This window comes from Archocentrus centrarchus, chromosome 20 (genome assembly GCF_007364275.1).
Source record: "Archocentrus centrarchus isolate MPI-CPG fArcCen1 chromosome 20, fArcCen1, whole genome shotgun sequence".
In the NCBI taxonomy this organism is placed as follows: Eukaryota; Metazoa; Chordata; class Actinopteri; order Cichliformes; family Cichlidae; genus Archocentrus; species Archocentrus centrarchus.
The window spans coordinates 20,635,500-20,650,288 of NC_044365.1; the positions used below are offsets into that span (position 1 = coordinate 20,635,500).

General features: G+C 43.1%; 1 protein-coding gene across 1 annotated transcript; it reads right to left on the bottom strand.

Annotated features, from left to right (window-relative positions):
* Positions 1-4,570: 4,570 nt before the first annotated feature.
* cdk13 (cyclin dependent kinase 13) lies at positions 4,571-13,282 on the bottom strand. The gene is given in 35 exon segments (XM_030756581.1): positions 4,571-5,415; positions 5,418-5,469; positions 5,471-5,572; positions 5,574-5,689; positions 5,692-5,730; positions 5,733-5,957; positions 5,960-6,037; positions 6,499-6,993; positions 7,670-7,866; positions 7,955-8,086; positions 8,177-8,293; positions 8,557-8,634; positions 8,730-8,831; positions 8,953-9,009; positions 9,128-9,317; positions 9,429-9,461; positions 9,464-9,598; positions 9,757-9,896; positions 10,005-10,155; positions 10,249-10,320; positions 10,323-10,461; positions 10,463-10,528; positions 10,530-10,631; positions 10,633-10,702; positions 10,704-10,770; positions 10,773-10,800; positions 11,196-11,389; positions 11,392-11,464; positions 11,466-11,677; positions 11,680-12,003; positions 12,006-12,147; positions 12,149-12,181; positions 12,183-12,257; positions 12,259-12,296; positions 12,299-13,282. Coding segments are annotated over 35 exon segments (4,233 nt in total). The 5' UTR covers positions 12,381-13,282; the 3' UTR covers positions 4,571-5,338.
* Between the last annotated feature and the right edge of the window lie 1,507 nt (positions 13,283-14,789).

Sequence of the window (14,789 nt, forward strand, 5' to 3'; positions counted from 1 at the left end):
GTGTGCATCCACTGCAAAGACCTGCACTGAGTTAAGTATGTGTGGCATGTTGCTGATACTGTCCTTTTTTCAGGTTACGCACAAAGTCAGTGAATGTATCTAAACCACTTAAGGTCTGATTGGGTTTATAAATGTGATTGTGAGTGACAAAGACTGGGGCAACCACAACCTAGTAAACACTTTTCTTTCAAAGTTCCTCTTTGTTGTGTATACTGCTTTGCATCCACAATTACAATCCACCTACAATATATATTGATCAATAAATTTAATTATGTCTCACATTTCTAAATTACATGTCCTATTTTAAAGGAATAGACACTTGGGCATATTTCATGCATATACTTTTCATTCAACACCTTATCAGATGGTTTCACATGTCCAGCTAACAGCCTTGCTGCCTCTCATTCAGATTTAGAGCTCTTTTGACGATGCATGTGATGCACTCAGGCTGAGCGTTGTTGATAGCTAAAGTCACAAGACAGGAAGGTTTTGGGATAAACTCTCCCACTTTTCTATAAGTAGTGGGTTATCTGCACTGGTGTTAACTGTAAATTGATTTGTCTCCTCCCTTATTTGCCTCCTAGCTGTCAGTCAGCGGATTTGATGTGTGTCACACTGTCTTAATTGCACAAACAGACTGTAGTTCTCTATGACAGAAGGTTTTAAATTAAAATTAAGGGAACACACTGGAACATTCAATCATCACAGTGTAATATAAAGTCAGTTTACTACCAGGAGATGGACAGTTAGGTGAGAAGAGCCCAGATGGGCCACAGAAGGGCATCAACCCAGCTGCAGTGCTGGTACCTCTCCTTGGTGTGATTAGGAGCAGGAGGAACACTGCCACAGCCCTGCAAATGACCCCCAGCAGACTACTCGTGCATATTTCTGACTGAACTTTTAGAATCAGACTCCATGAGGGTGGCCTGATGTCTTTTAGTGGAAATAGCCAGAGAACACCAAAACTGGCAGGTCCACCACTGGCACTCCAGATGAGAGCAGATTCCCAATTAGCATGTGTAACATACATGAAAGAGTCTGGAGACACCGTGGCAAGACATCACGCTGCCTGCAACATCATCCAGTGTGACAGATTTGGCAGTGGGTGTGTGGGAGTGGTCTGAGGAATCATGGTGAATGCCAATTGAGCTACATGGTGCTGGGCTGTGAGCACAGGTCCCACTGAAAATATCACACCCTCGTACAACCTTCATGGTGTCTGATTCTGACAGTTTGGTCAGAAACACGCACAAAGTAGCAGATGGGGTCCTGTTGCTGGGTTGATGCCTTTCAAGAGCCCTGTGTAAAGGCCCTTCTCCTCCATGCACTTGAGACTGTGCTGGGAGACACAACAAACCTTCTTGAAACAGCACATAAGGATGTGCTCCTGGAGGAGCTGGAATACCTGTGTAACCTGAATAGGATGCAGGTACCATTGCATACTGCCAACAGTGACAAGGACATTATCAGAAAGTAAAACTAGAGAAAAATCAATCTGGAGGGATGGGAAGATACCAACGGTCTCTCCAGTACTGCTCATTTTATAAATCAACGGCGAAACTTTAGTGTAATTCATTTTTTAAGAGAGTGGTTAGCACTGTTGCCTCATAGCAAGAAGGTCCTAGGAACCCACCTTGGCCCTGCCTTTCTGTGTGGAGTTGGCATGTCCTCCCCATATCTGGTACTCTGGTTTCCTCCCACAGTCCAAAGACATGCACTTAGTGGGGTTAGGTTAACTGGTGATTCTCAGTTGCCCATAGGTGTGAATGTGAGTGCAAATGGATGTTTGACCCCCGCCCCTGCGACCCTGAAAAGAATAAGTGAAAGAAAATGGATGGATGGACTGTTTGCTCACAGTGAGGTTATTACCAAAACATCACTTTTTATACCCTTTTATAAACTCTACTCTCCACTCCTGCCGAGATCACACTTGATGCACGACTCCAGCTGCACAGCACCTACATCCTGTTTTTAACTATTTGTCTGCACACAGTGACCCCGCTAACTTCCTGTTCATAACGTCACTGTTTCTCTCTTATTCAGAATCATTACTTTCACCATCTGTAATTCCAAATATTGCATTTCAACAAAATTGCCATTAGTGCAGTCATGTGTATGTATTCTGACTCTGTAAGTCATGAACTATCCTGGGGCTAGTCCCTTATTTAGACATCCAGGTGGACGATGCCTTGGGGGGGGGGGGGGGGAGGGGGGGGGGGGGGGGGGGGGTGGGGGGGGGGGGGGGGGGGGGGGGGGGGAGGGGGGGGGGGGGGGGGATGGGGTGGGGTGGGGGGGTGGGGGGGGGGTGGGGTGGGGGGGGGGGGGGGGGGGGGGGGGGGGGGGGGTCTCAGCCATCCTTTGACACACGTGCAACCTGTGTGTCACTTTCATTTGCACAGCAAAGCAGGTGAAATGGCTTCACAGGTGGGTATTATAAACTGCTATCCAATCCTCTGTGAGCAGATTTGATATCCCTGAAAGTCAAACTGGCTGTTGTAATTATCTGTGATGAATCAAGTTCCCCTTACAACATTTTTTATAGTCAGTGTCATATTAACTTTTTTGTGTAGTTTGTATAGTGCAAGAATAATAATCCGGTGTCCAAAGTCGTAAGACCCACTAATTCCCACTAGTGCATCTCATGGTACGCTATTTTGGGAACCACTGTTCCCCACTGGCTTGCCTGTAAAGGTGTACGACTCTAATAGGTTTTATCATAAGCTAACCTCTTAAGTCATGTTTAATCAAAGAGCTGCGCCACATTCACTGTGTACAGCTAAGTGACAAAAGTTTATTTTGACACTTGTGGAGCTTCTGTGTCAGGCTGAATTTTGAATAAATGTGCTGCATCACAGGGCCTCAATAAACAGAGCAGTTTGAAATGTTTATTTGCTACACTCATTTGCTTTTATGTCAGTTGAGAAGATCATACCACTGTCTTGCTTGTAGGCTAAATTAAAGCCAGCTTTAGTAGACACAGTTAGCTTAGCGTGAAACCTTAAATGGTTGTTTTTCAGGTTTTATTTGGATTGAACAAAGGCGTAACATGGCCAACAGAAACTTGGGGAAAGTTTCACCAAAACTGAGCTTTACAGACTGTGTTACTGTTTCAAATATTTATGATCTGCTTTCTGTTGCAGATGATCTGTATATTGATACATATTTATTTAGGTTTCAAAGACACGTCTCCTTTTTGACAGGAAGTCAAGCGACTTGGTAATTAGTTCACCTGTGCATATAGTTCCTTTGTTTGTTTGTTGTGGCTGAATGTTTGGGTTCTGTTTCCATGATGCCGACCACCAGATAAGCAACTTACACTGAGTGAAAGAAAAAAAAAGTGTTACATCAATTTCTTTAAATTTCGTCCAACTCTGAAAAGTCTGATGTTGTCATTTCTCAGGCTGGACATAAACACAATTCACTAAAAATGACCAAGTGATTTGTTTCTGTACCTTTCCTGTCCCCATCTTCCTTTTAAATTGCACTCACTGTTGTTTCAAATCATTCCCTAGAAGAAAAAAACAAAAAAAAAAAAAAACAAGAAAAAAAACGCTGCCACTCTGACTGAAGCTACCATAAATTTTCAGCAATCCATCATCCACGCCATATTAAGCACAGACCAGACGCCATCCACGCTCTGAATTAGTTTGCCGAAGAGAACCCCTCTGAGATATCACTTTCTCATCACCAGCAATGTGACGTGTGGCAAATTCAGATGTGGATATGACGGGTAAAACACAGGGAAGATGTACCGCACGTAGAATATTCAATCTGTGATACTTCAGTTGCTGGGGCACTTGCGGTGTCCTTTATATAGCAAAAATGGCTGTGACCCTCCTCAGCTGCACTCTGTCAGAGGCAGCTAAAAGAAACCCTTTCATTTGAACTTGGTAGACAGGAAACTTCTTTCAGCCGATTTATCTGAGTGCAACAGCTCATTTGATGAGCGTTAACAGACAACAAGAAAAAACTCTTATCAAAGCTGGCAACAGGCGGGAGAATTCATGAGGACTGGTTTGTGATCTCTAAGAAATGTTTTCCGTGATGGTTCAAAGTACAAGTTTAGCACTTGAAGATTGAATCCACCGGCTGCCATCGTCTTGTAGAACATTTTTCTTTCTTCCTGACGTGTGCTGCTGCTCTATCTGCATTGTGTCGGCAACTCAGTGGTGTGCTGCTATCTCCTCAGTCATTGTCTCTCTTGATAAAGTCTTTCACTGTTTACATGATACAAATACAAAATAAAGGAGTTTGCATTACACTGACTTGCATAGGGAGCTCGCTGAGGCAAACGGTATAAATGTTAAAATGTCGAGATCTGGTGTGTTCTCCAGTAAAGGTCTGATAGCTTTGAATGACAAGTGAGTATACACGTCAACAGTTTGCAGTGCTCAGAATATCATCTGTTGCAATGAACACACACACACACACACACTGAGGGTGAGTGAGAGCATGTCTGGCTTGACACTGCCATCCAGTGGTGTACATTGTGAAGTCACATTTCTAAAATGGTGTATGTATGTTGTATTTCAACAATTTTTTTCCAGTAACTTCACAGACGATACTGTCGGCATTTCTTTAATAAACATTTGCCAAAGGAGGAGCAGGTGGTTGACAAATAATTTTAGTACAAAAAAAAAAACAAAAAAAAGGAAACAACCCTTTTTAAACTCTGGTTATGTGAGTTGGTTTGCTTAGGATTTTACAACACCTACTGGCAAAAAGGCATGTGGAATTCAAACAGCCTTTCTGCTCCATGAAGCTGGATCAGATTTGCTGCATTCGTCCAAGGGGCTACCAGTCCTCGTTCTCAGTTAGCTCCTTGTGCTGATGACTAATCCAACCAAATGGGCCGTTATTGTTTGAACATAATCTTGACATAGAAAAGGAGGACAACATTTACGGGTTATATTCCTAATGTGCTGATAGAGCACATCATTCGTTTCCTTTCATAACCAAAATAGTTTCCGCCTACTTCACTCAGTAGTGCAAAACATTAATACTAGTCTGCTCTGAAGCAATTACAGAAAAGGCTAGGGTAGAGTTTTTAAAATTTACCCAGCCTGATAATGTACACTCAAAAAAGATCAGAGTTTAATTTAAAAGACAGCAGAATAGATTACAAAAAAATATGAAAATGGTATGAGCAAGAAAAGCTCCTCCGGTGTTAACTGTCCTTCTGCAACGTATTCCACATTCCAGACTGAGGAAGGAATACGACATCTTATACAGATTTATGTTCTTAAAAACTCAATGTGCATCTCCAGATGCATCTAATCTGGTCTAAGAGGCTTCAGGGTCAACCCTTCACCCAGTCACTTTACATATTTCCAGTCTTTCAGAAAGGCAGCCCTCGGCCTCTGATTGTTGCTGTTGAGTTCACATGTGGGACAAAGCCGAGGGGTAGTGGTGGAGCCCAACTTGGGAAGGGGAGCCCCAGGGCTGTCCTGGTGCTGGGATGGGTGGGGGGAGGAGGTACACCATCCTTTCTTGCCATGGCATGGTTGTAAAGGTGAATAGCACTGGGGTTAGGCTGTCCCTCCACAGGTAAAGGGCTGTGATTGTACTCAAAAACGGTGGTCCTTGTCCCCAGTGAATACCATACTGCTGGGTCCAGAAGCTCCAGCGGTCGGAGGGTAAGGGTCGGGGTGAGCCGAAGCAAGAGCTCCAGGAGCAGTAGATGAGCTGCAGCCTGTCCAGGCCCGCTGAACACTTCTCTCAGAGTGTGAGTGGCAGGCCTCCACCTAACATATGACCCATGTAGCTGTCCCCAAACCCTGCAGGAGTAAAAGGTGGAGGAGGTGGATGGCCGTATTCACCACTGTATCCAGAACCTTCTGCAGTAGGGACAGGTGGATAGTCTGGCTCGGGGGGTCTCCCTCCATCACCTGCCCTGCAGATGCAAGAGGGGGAGCATGGCCTGTCCTTGGGCTCAGGTGGTGGCTGCCGGTAGTCCAGTCAGCATGTGGAGGTGGCTCTGGAGGCTCTGGTGGTCTCTGGTCTGGGGGCAGGATGGACACCCCACCTACATCAGACACTGAAAAATAAAAACAACTGTATTTTAATGCTCATGTATGCAAACCATTGGCTTTTTGATGATCAGCTTAAAACTGAAAAAAAACAAACATGAATTTTAATTTTTCAAGTAGAACTACAAAACATTTTTACTTCTGTCATAGTTTAATACTTCTTATCTTGGGTAGCACTGCTGGTCTGACAAGATATTTGACCTTCAGCTCTATAAAAGTTAAGGTATTAGTCAATCTACTGATGTTTCAGAGAGAGAAAAATCAATGGAAAAAGGTCAACAGAACAATCTTTATTCCTGAGGAAGCCTCACTTGCTTTCTTTATAAATTATTCCAACTAGTAGCCAGTGTTTAACAACTCTCCCTGATGTAGGATTAGAAAAACACTTTTAAAAGAGTAACTGAATAAAATCTATTTTTCTTGCAGCTCTGGAGGTACACAGACATGGCATGTTCAGAAGGCTGCCCACCTGGTGAGACTGGACTGGGCTCAGGAGGCTGTTTAACCTCTGGAGGTAGAAGTGGTGCTGCTGCTCCAGCAGAGTTGGTGCTCTCTACTCCTTCTCCACCATCAACTGGTTCCTGCCTTTGGGCCTGCTGCGCCGGGAGGAGCTGAGCTAGCAGCATAGTCATGGCTGTCTGTGTGGCAGTTGCAGCCTCGCCTTCTGGAATACTTGAAGAGGCAGACATTGGGGGCGAAGGAGGCTTGGGCATTGGAGGTGTATGGGGTACTCCTGCTGGGGCTGTGGGTGGGGGAGGCTTGGCAGTTGTGGGCTGAAGAGGAGGCTCAGCTGGGTCAGTGGGAGCTAAGGCTTTAGAGAGCTGTTGCAGTGTCTCTTGGTTGACCTTTGAGCTCATTGACTGGACAAACTGTGCTGTGCTGACTGCACTCTTTGGCTGGCCCAAGAAGTTCAGGAGAACTGCCAGCTGTTCCTGGGTGAACTGTGAGTTTGGGCCCTTTGGGTCTGTAGGAAGACAGAAGATAGCGCCTAAGCATAATTCATAACACTGATCCTATCTTGGATGAAATATATGAAGGTAGAGGTTCATTTAACAACTTTTGACCATATCTGGGATTTAACAAAAGCCTCTTGTTTAAAATAATTTCATTTCAGAAAACAGTCGTATATGATAACCTTGCAGGGCAGGTTATATCCATTTTTAAAGACATAAATCTAAATGATGACATATTTACTTTTCCCAAGTGAAGTGAATGGAATTATTCATTACTAAAACAAGGACCAAGAAAGAAATTACAACACGAGTGTAAGTGAGTTTGGTTCAGTGTGTTGACTAGAAATACACATCTGTTAAAGGCTTACGAACTTCAGGGAATAAGAGGACAAGTTATTGAGTAAATGAATGACTGAGTTAAATTCTACATCAAATAGCTATTTACCTGGACAGTGACCTCTAGTTAAAGCATGCTAGTCTGGTGACAGCTATAATATTTTAAAGGGTTATTCTCATACACTACCTCAAAGTGTCACTGAGGTAACAAGTTGATTTTTGATGCATCAGACTAAGAGAGTTTACTTTTTGTTCATGAAACTGAGGTATAGACTGAAAAAAGAGGTGTGAACCAAGTATGATGAGAAGAACACGATGACATAAAAAATAAAAGCAGTGGTCAAAACTGACCTAGCAGAGCAGAAGCAGCTGCATTCTGGGCTTTGATGGCTCCAGGGGCAGACAACCCCTGCGGTGTGTTACTGCGACTGTCATCAAGGCCCAGCTCTTTGCGGGGTGCCTTTGGAGCTGCCAGTTCTTCTGGCATCTGCTTCTGTCGTCTGCGTTTTTTACTCCAAAGCTCATGACAGTCTTGCCAAAGTGGGAGACTACAAAAGTGGAAACAGTTAAGGATCTGGTAAGCATAGCCATACACTACAGAACAAACACATTGATGAAAGATGAACCAAAACATACTCTGGTGGAGGCATCTTGTCTGGATCCACATCTTTGAGAAACTCGCTGCCCAACGCCTGTTCAGCCGTGCAGCGTTTGCTGGGGTCAAGATTGAGCATGTGGTCAAAAAGATCGAGGGCAGCTGGTGGGATGCTGAACAGCAGCAGAATCACAACAACACATTAAAATAAAATGCCAAAAGACCAAATTCCACAAATTTACAACAAGTAAACGTGAACTTACAAAGCAAACTCCTCTCGTAACCGTCGCCGGTACTGCTTCTTTGGTTTCATGGTGTTGAAGAAGGGAAGCTTTATTACATCTGGCCAAACAGCAGGACAGGGGCTGCCACATATTCGGCTAAAAGACAGAAATGCATTTCTTCTGAAAAAAAATACAGTTAACTATGGACATAACAGCATGAGGTGTTACATTTATCTACAGCGGAACTCATTTCTTTCCTCTTTTTAACCACCAGTGTGCAATGAAAATGTGAGGAAAATAAATAGGAGGAGAAAAAAAAAAAAAAGACCTGTATTTCTTTCATTTCATAGCTCACAGGAGTAAGACGTGTGAGCCTGCTAGAGAGCCAGTCATGGTTCAAAAATTCAGTCTATACTTACCTAATAAGCTCCAACTGGGCAAGCTCCTGGTTAGCTTGAAAGATTGGTTTCTTTGTGAACAGCTCACCAAGAATGCATCTGTAATAGACAAAACAACAGGACTCATGATACAAATAAATTACCCATGCAGATAATCATAAATATTTAATTATATTAATCAACCCTACACTTACCCACAGCTCCATACATCAATAGCAGGTGTGTACCTCTCTTCCCCCAGAAGTAACTCTGGGGGACGGTACCATAGCGTGATCACTTTATTGGTGTATGGTCGACTGAAAATAAAAACACAAAGCTCTATTTGTTAGTATTACAATCATACACAAAAGGTACTAGTAATGATAAATGAGAAGTTTTCATAAGGTAAGATTCAAAAGTAGAATACAGGAGGCTCACCTCTCTTCAGAGTTATATAGCCGAGCAAGACCAAAGTCTGCAAGCTTTATTTGACCTCTGAGTAGGAGAGGGAAAAAAGACTGATTAATGCATGCTGGGAAAACATCCTTTGGAAGGTTTTAAAAACAAAGCATGAAGTTCTTGTAAATGGGGAGAAAAAAACAAACAGTCTCACTTATTATTGAGCAGAATATTGGAGCACTTGATGTCTCTATGAAGAAAGTTCTTCTTGTGGCAGTAATCGAGGCCCTCCAGCAGCTGTCGCATGAAAGACTTTATGTGGCTCTCATTGAAATGAACCAGGCCAGACTCAAGCAAACCCATCAGGTCATGATCCATGTATTCAAATACCAGATAAAAAGCACCTGAGATGAAAGGGAAAGAATGAATTAGACTGCAAAAGTGCCATTTTTTTTAATTTCTTATATACATTTATATTTTGTAAACATGTAAACAGGTTTACAAAAATAAGTTACCTTTATCATTCTTGAAGTCTAGAGCATCCTCTTGTCTGTGACAATCTCCTTCATGTTTATAATACTCTTGTGGTTGAGTTGACGCAAAATTTTAATCTCTCTGATGGCTGTAATTGGGAAGCCCTCCTTTTCATTGTCCAGTCGAACCTTCTTCAATGCCACCATTTCAGCTAAAAGATGAAAGAAATGTATAAATAGATTTCTGTGACAGTACCGAATTGCCAAACAAAAAAAACTGCATTTCTTTTGCTGAAGAATATAGAATGGATCCATGCCAAAACTGCTGAAGAAGAGTTAAGGACGAATGTAAATCATCAATAAAACTTACCAGTGTCTTTGTCTTTAGCTTTGTACACTTGACCGTAGGTACCTTCCCCTGTGATCCCAATGATCTCGAACTTGTCCACACAACGTTTTCCCCAGTCTATTGCAATTTCTTTAATTTCACCATACCTTGGGCCACAGATTCTGGGAATTAAAAGGAAAATTTTAATTGAAAAAGAAACAAAAGAAAACGTGCAGAAAACAAGATCAGCAGGACAAAATGTGATTTAGCACTATACACCAAAAACATACTTAGGTCTTCGGCGAATTGTCTGGGACTTTTTGTCATCGGGTGGGCTGTGGGTAGAAGCTGTGCCTCCAGGAAGTTCAGGGGGCAGAGGCAAGTCTGTTAAAAGTTGACGAGCCTTTTTCTCCAACTTTTTCTTCCCTGAGAGTGAGCTGTCTTTCAAGCTGCAAACATTGTTAGGAAGAGCATTAGCATACTGTAACATTTAGGTAATTTCTATGGAGTACAAAAATTTCTTGGTCAGCACACCCTCAACCTTTTCTCCTTTGTCCATTTGCTCAATAATTGTTTGGGGCAATGGTAGCGATGAGAGTGGTAGAAAATGGCTTGACCTGTAGCACGTTCCTTTTCTTTGCCCTGCCCAGAGGCTGGTGCTTTCCTCTTGTCCCGATGTACAGAATCATCCTTGCCCTTTACATCTCTGTCCCTGCTGGTCTGGTGCTCTGCAGCCCTCTTGGACGAACTTCTCCGAGGGGGACTGAGGCTGGCTGGATGTGGGAGTTCGAGGTCCCTTCTCTGGCTGAGGTGGGAGAGGGAGGGCGACCCTTTCTGGAGGTGTGATTTGATTTAGGGCTGGGCTGATGAGCAGATGAGGAACCCTTGGTAGGAGTCGATGTATTGCTTGAATTCTTGGGCCTTGGCAGCAGCTTCAGCAGCTTTAGCCTTTTTCTGCTTACTGAGTTCGGCAGCAAGGCTAGTTTGAAGTGAGTGTGCTCGGTGAAAGACTAGATGGCCGACTGCGAGAACGAGAGTGGCGGTGACGGCTGCGAGACGTGAATGCCTTGAAGTTGAATATGGACACTTTCACTTACGTGACCTAGGCAGATCGCCTGGAAAAGAAATGAATAGACCACCATGTTCAGTTGGGAACATCTTATCATTCAAGGTGTCACATGCAAGGATTTTTTTTTAACTATCAATAATTATTGCCCAGCTATGCTGACACACTGTTTGTAACTTATTCCTTTTGGTGAAGCACTTTTTTTCGAATTAAAAAAAAAAAAAAAAAAAACTAACATCTGCCATTGCAGAGAATTCAAACATATAGCCTTAAAAAAGAAAGTGTTTGTGTATACAAATGTCTATTAAGTAAAACTCCTGCAAACTTCTAAGCCACTTAATATGAAGCAGTGCAATCTTATTATGACAAATAAAATTAATTCACCACACCAACAGAGCAGTGCAACAAATTAAACACATGTTCTATTAGCTGCAAAGTGAGGACACCTGACATCAGGACTTGGGCTCAGGGACTTCCTGTATGGACTTCGTGATCTCCTGCGGTTTCCGTAAGGACTTGAGCCAAACTCTCCTTGTTCATATGGACTGTGTCGCCCATAACTTGGAGACCTGCGCCAGTTCACTGGACTCACAGGGGATCTCTTCCTTTGTTGCTTGAATATGAACTGGGTGACTTGGGGACACTATACGCCCCCTACACATCTACATCCCGGCTGTAATATGTGGGAACTGGGAGAAAGTCTTTTGCTCCCGTAAGTTGGGCTTCTTCTAGATATCAGCTGGTTATAACCACCAGGAGACTGGTAGCTATAGGAATATGATGTCCCATAGGGACTTTCTGCTTTAAAGCCAGGACTTCTCCTGTATGCCCTGAGGTCCTCACGGTCATCTCTGTAAGACTGTGGAGCGTCTCTGTATGCAGATGGGGGCTCTTTTCAGATCTTGTTTTACTTCTGTGCCTTTTTGAATCCCTTTTATCTGCAGATTGTGAGGACTGGGATGTAGATGTCTTTTTGCCATTCCTGTCACTGCTCCTTGTAGTGTCTCTGTGATTTTTAGAGCCACTCAGGCTTCCCTCCGCTCCTGGCTTTTGAGGAGGTCTCTCTCGCGACTGTGACGGGTCTTTTTTCCTACTTAGCTCCTTCTCTTGCCTGCTCCTCTCTGATGGTCCTCTTGTTTGTTCGGCCTTGCTGAGGCTTACTGCCTCCCGCTCTCTGGGGTGACTTCTGTCTGGGGATGCTGGTCCATTATAGTCAGCGTCAAACAATCGCTAAGTCGTCCCGCTGTGAGACTCTCAGCATGGGGGTCAAGTTTAGGAGAGGGGCTCCCAGAAAATCGCTCTGACTGGGAGCTCACGTCATCGTACTCCACCAGTGTCCGAAGTTCAACCTCTTTCTCAAAAGCACTTCCTTCTTCGATCATTGTCAGGGTCTTCTATTGTAACCGCTTTGCCACAAGCCTCTTTCCTTGGGTTGCCTGCGTTTCTTTCTCCTAGAAGCCGATGAGCGTCTCTTCTCCACGATGCCTGTCTCGCTGAGCGGCACCGCTCCCCGGTTGCTACGCCTGTCCTGCCTGTTAGCATTTCTCTGTGCAGAGGGGCTCCGTCCCCGACCCTCACGAAGCACCTCCGAATTAGGCATTTATCTCCCAATAAATGCTACCGCCACGTTACGAAAAATATATTCTCTGTTTTACCTAAACTATGTCCCTGATATGTCGTGGAACAAAACATTGGGCTAGCTATATGACAGGCTACTCAGCTAACGTTAACAGCAAATTCACAAGTAGACAGCCAGCCAGCTAGCTAACATTAGCATTACAAAGCTAGCACGGTTTAGATTCCAAATAAAGTGAGTTACTTCAGACGGAAATTAATGACACTTAGTGCCAGCACACTCCGTCACATTTAAATTCACAAAATGGTTCTTAGTTATAGAGCTACACGATACTCAATCATTGTATTCTAGGACGGACATCTCCCAGATTTGCCAGCTATTGCTAGTCGGTTTAAGCCAGCTAGTATCAACTGCTAACTGTGCTCAGCTACACAGTCGCATGCCATTTCACGATAAAAGCACAGGCCTAAAGCCTCTCCAAATTTAAAATCTGCTTCTTTAAAACCTTACAGTCCGTGCAAGCATGTAAATAAATCCATTTACCGGATAGTGGTTAAAATGTGAGTAGTAAACTCCGTCTCCTTCTCACAACTTCTTCTCGCCCTCCATCACACTCCGGTGTGCAACAAGGAAGTGAACAGCACGCGAGTTGGCCGGATAGTCAGCGGCTAACCATTTAGCCGCTAGCAACTTAGCCAGCTAGCTTCTCCTTGCGCGGAGTTCAAGACAACTCAGTCAACATGCAAGAAAACAATGCCATTCAAAACACGCCCGCGTCCACGTATCCTGCCAGACTGCTGCGCCCTCTGATTTCGGCATTATCCGAAAGGAGCAAAACACCTGCGTTAAACGGCTAAAAAAAATCTTTGAATGTGTTATAATATTATAACTTTGTTCCCATTGTAGCTAACGGTACGGCTCACCGGGCCAGGCTGCTTTCAAACTACAGGCCTTGTGCGTCGGTGTCAGCCAATGGCACCCGTATTCGTAATCCACTGGTAACGTCACAGCGAAGGGAAACCCCTACCGTCAAAAAATATAAATTAATTAATTAATTAAAAGATAAAAACGCGATATTAACCAGAGTGCACAGGAGATATCTATTTTCCGTGTATCCGTAAAATGGCGCACCAGGTTAGTCTTTCCATTCATTACAATGAGACTAGATTCTTCCATTATGCAACACATACATAACACTGTTATCTAGGTTATTTTCCATTTAGGTTAACAGTTTAAATTTAGTTTCAGTTTCTTTAGTTAGTACAATTTTTTAGTAGTAAGTATTTAAATTACTATACTGAAAATGCTCGTTGTCAAGAGAATGACTGAAAAATCAATATAGGTATACAAAATCAAAGCAGATCAAAAAACCAAGTCATTATAATTATGTATATTAACTAAAGGCCATATATTTCTGATTTCTTTATAATTTAAAGTTTTATGGGCATTTATAGTTAACCATAGTCATCTTAATACACAAGTAATATTCATATCCACTTAAAGTGGCAGCAAGAACAGTAATCAAGTGTTTGAAGCAACTGGCAATAAGTCTCTCGGATTGCTGTGGAAATTTGACCCGCTCTTATTTGCAGAATTGTTTAATTCAGCAAAATAGGAGGGTTTTTGAGCATGAACAGCCTACGTAAAGATCATACTAAAGCCTCTCAGTCTGATCAAGTCTTCAACTAGGTCACCCCAAAACCTTTTTTTTTAAAAGCCATTCAGAGGTGGATTTGCTGCTGTTGGGTTTTGGATCATTGCCGTCCTGTACAACCCAAGTGAGCTTGAGCTTCAGGGCACAAACTGATGCCAGACATTCTCCTTCAGGATTTTCTGGTAGAGTAGAATTCATGGTTCCGTCATTACAGCAAGTCGTCCAAGTCCTAAAGCAGCCCCAGACCATTACACTACCACCGCCATGTTTGTGGGTATGTTCCTTTTATGAAATGTTGTGTTAAGTTTTACAGCAATGTAATGGGACTCAAACCTTCCAAAAAGTTTTGACACTGACCTTAAATGAGACAAGTGAGGCCTGCAGTTCTTTAGATGTTGTTCTGGGTTCTTTTGTGACCTCCTGGATTAGTTGTTGATGCACTCTTTTTAACCCTTTACAGACTGACAGATGCCAATGACTGTTTCTCATCTGTTCTTGAGTTCCTTTAGATCATGGCATGATGTGTTGCTTATTGAGATCTTTTAGCCTGCTTCACTTTGTCCGACTGGATCTACTGAAGTGATTTCTTAACAAGTCTGACAGTAATCAGGCCTGAGTGTGGCTTTTGAAATTGAATGCAGCTTTTCAAAAAAATGTGGTTTATTACAGCTAATTCATGATTTAACAGTGAGGACAATTTTCCATCCAGGGCCAGGTAGGTTTAGATAGCTTCTTTCCCCTACTAAATGAGTTTTTCTTTTTCTTGCTTGATCTACCCA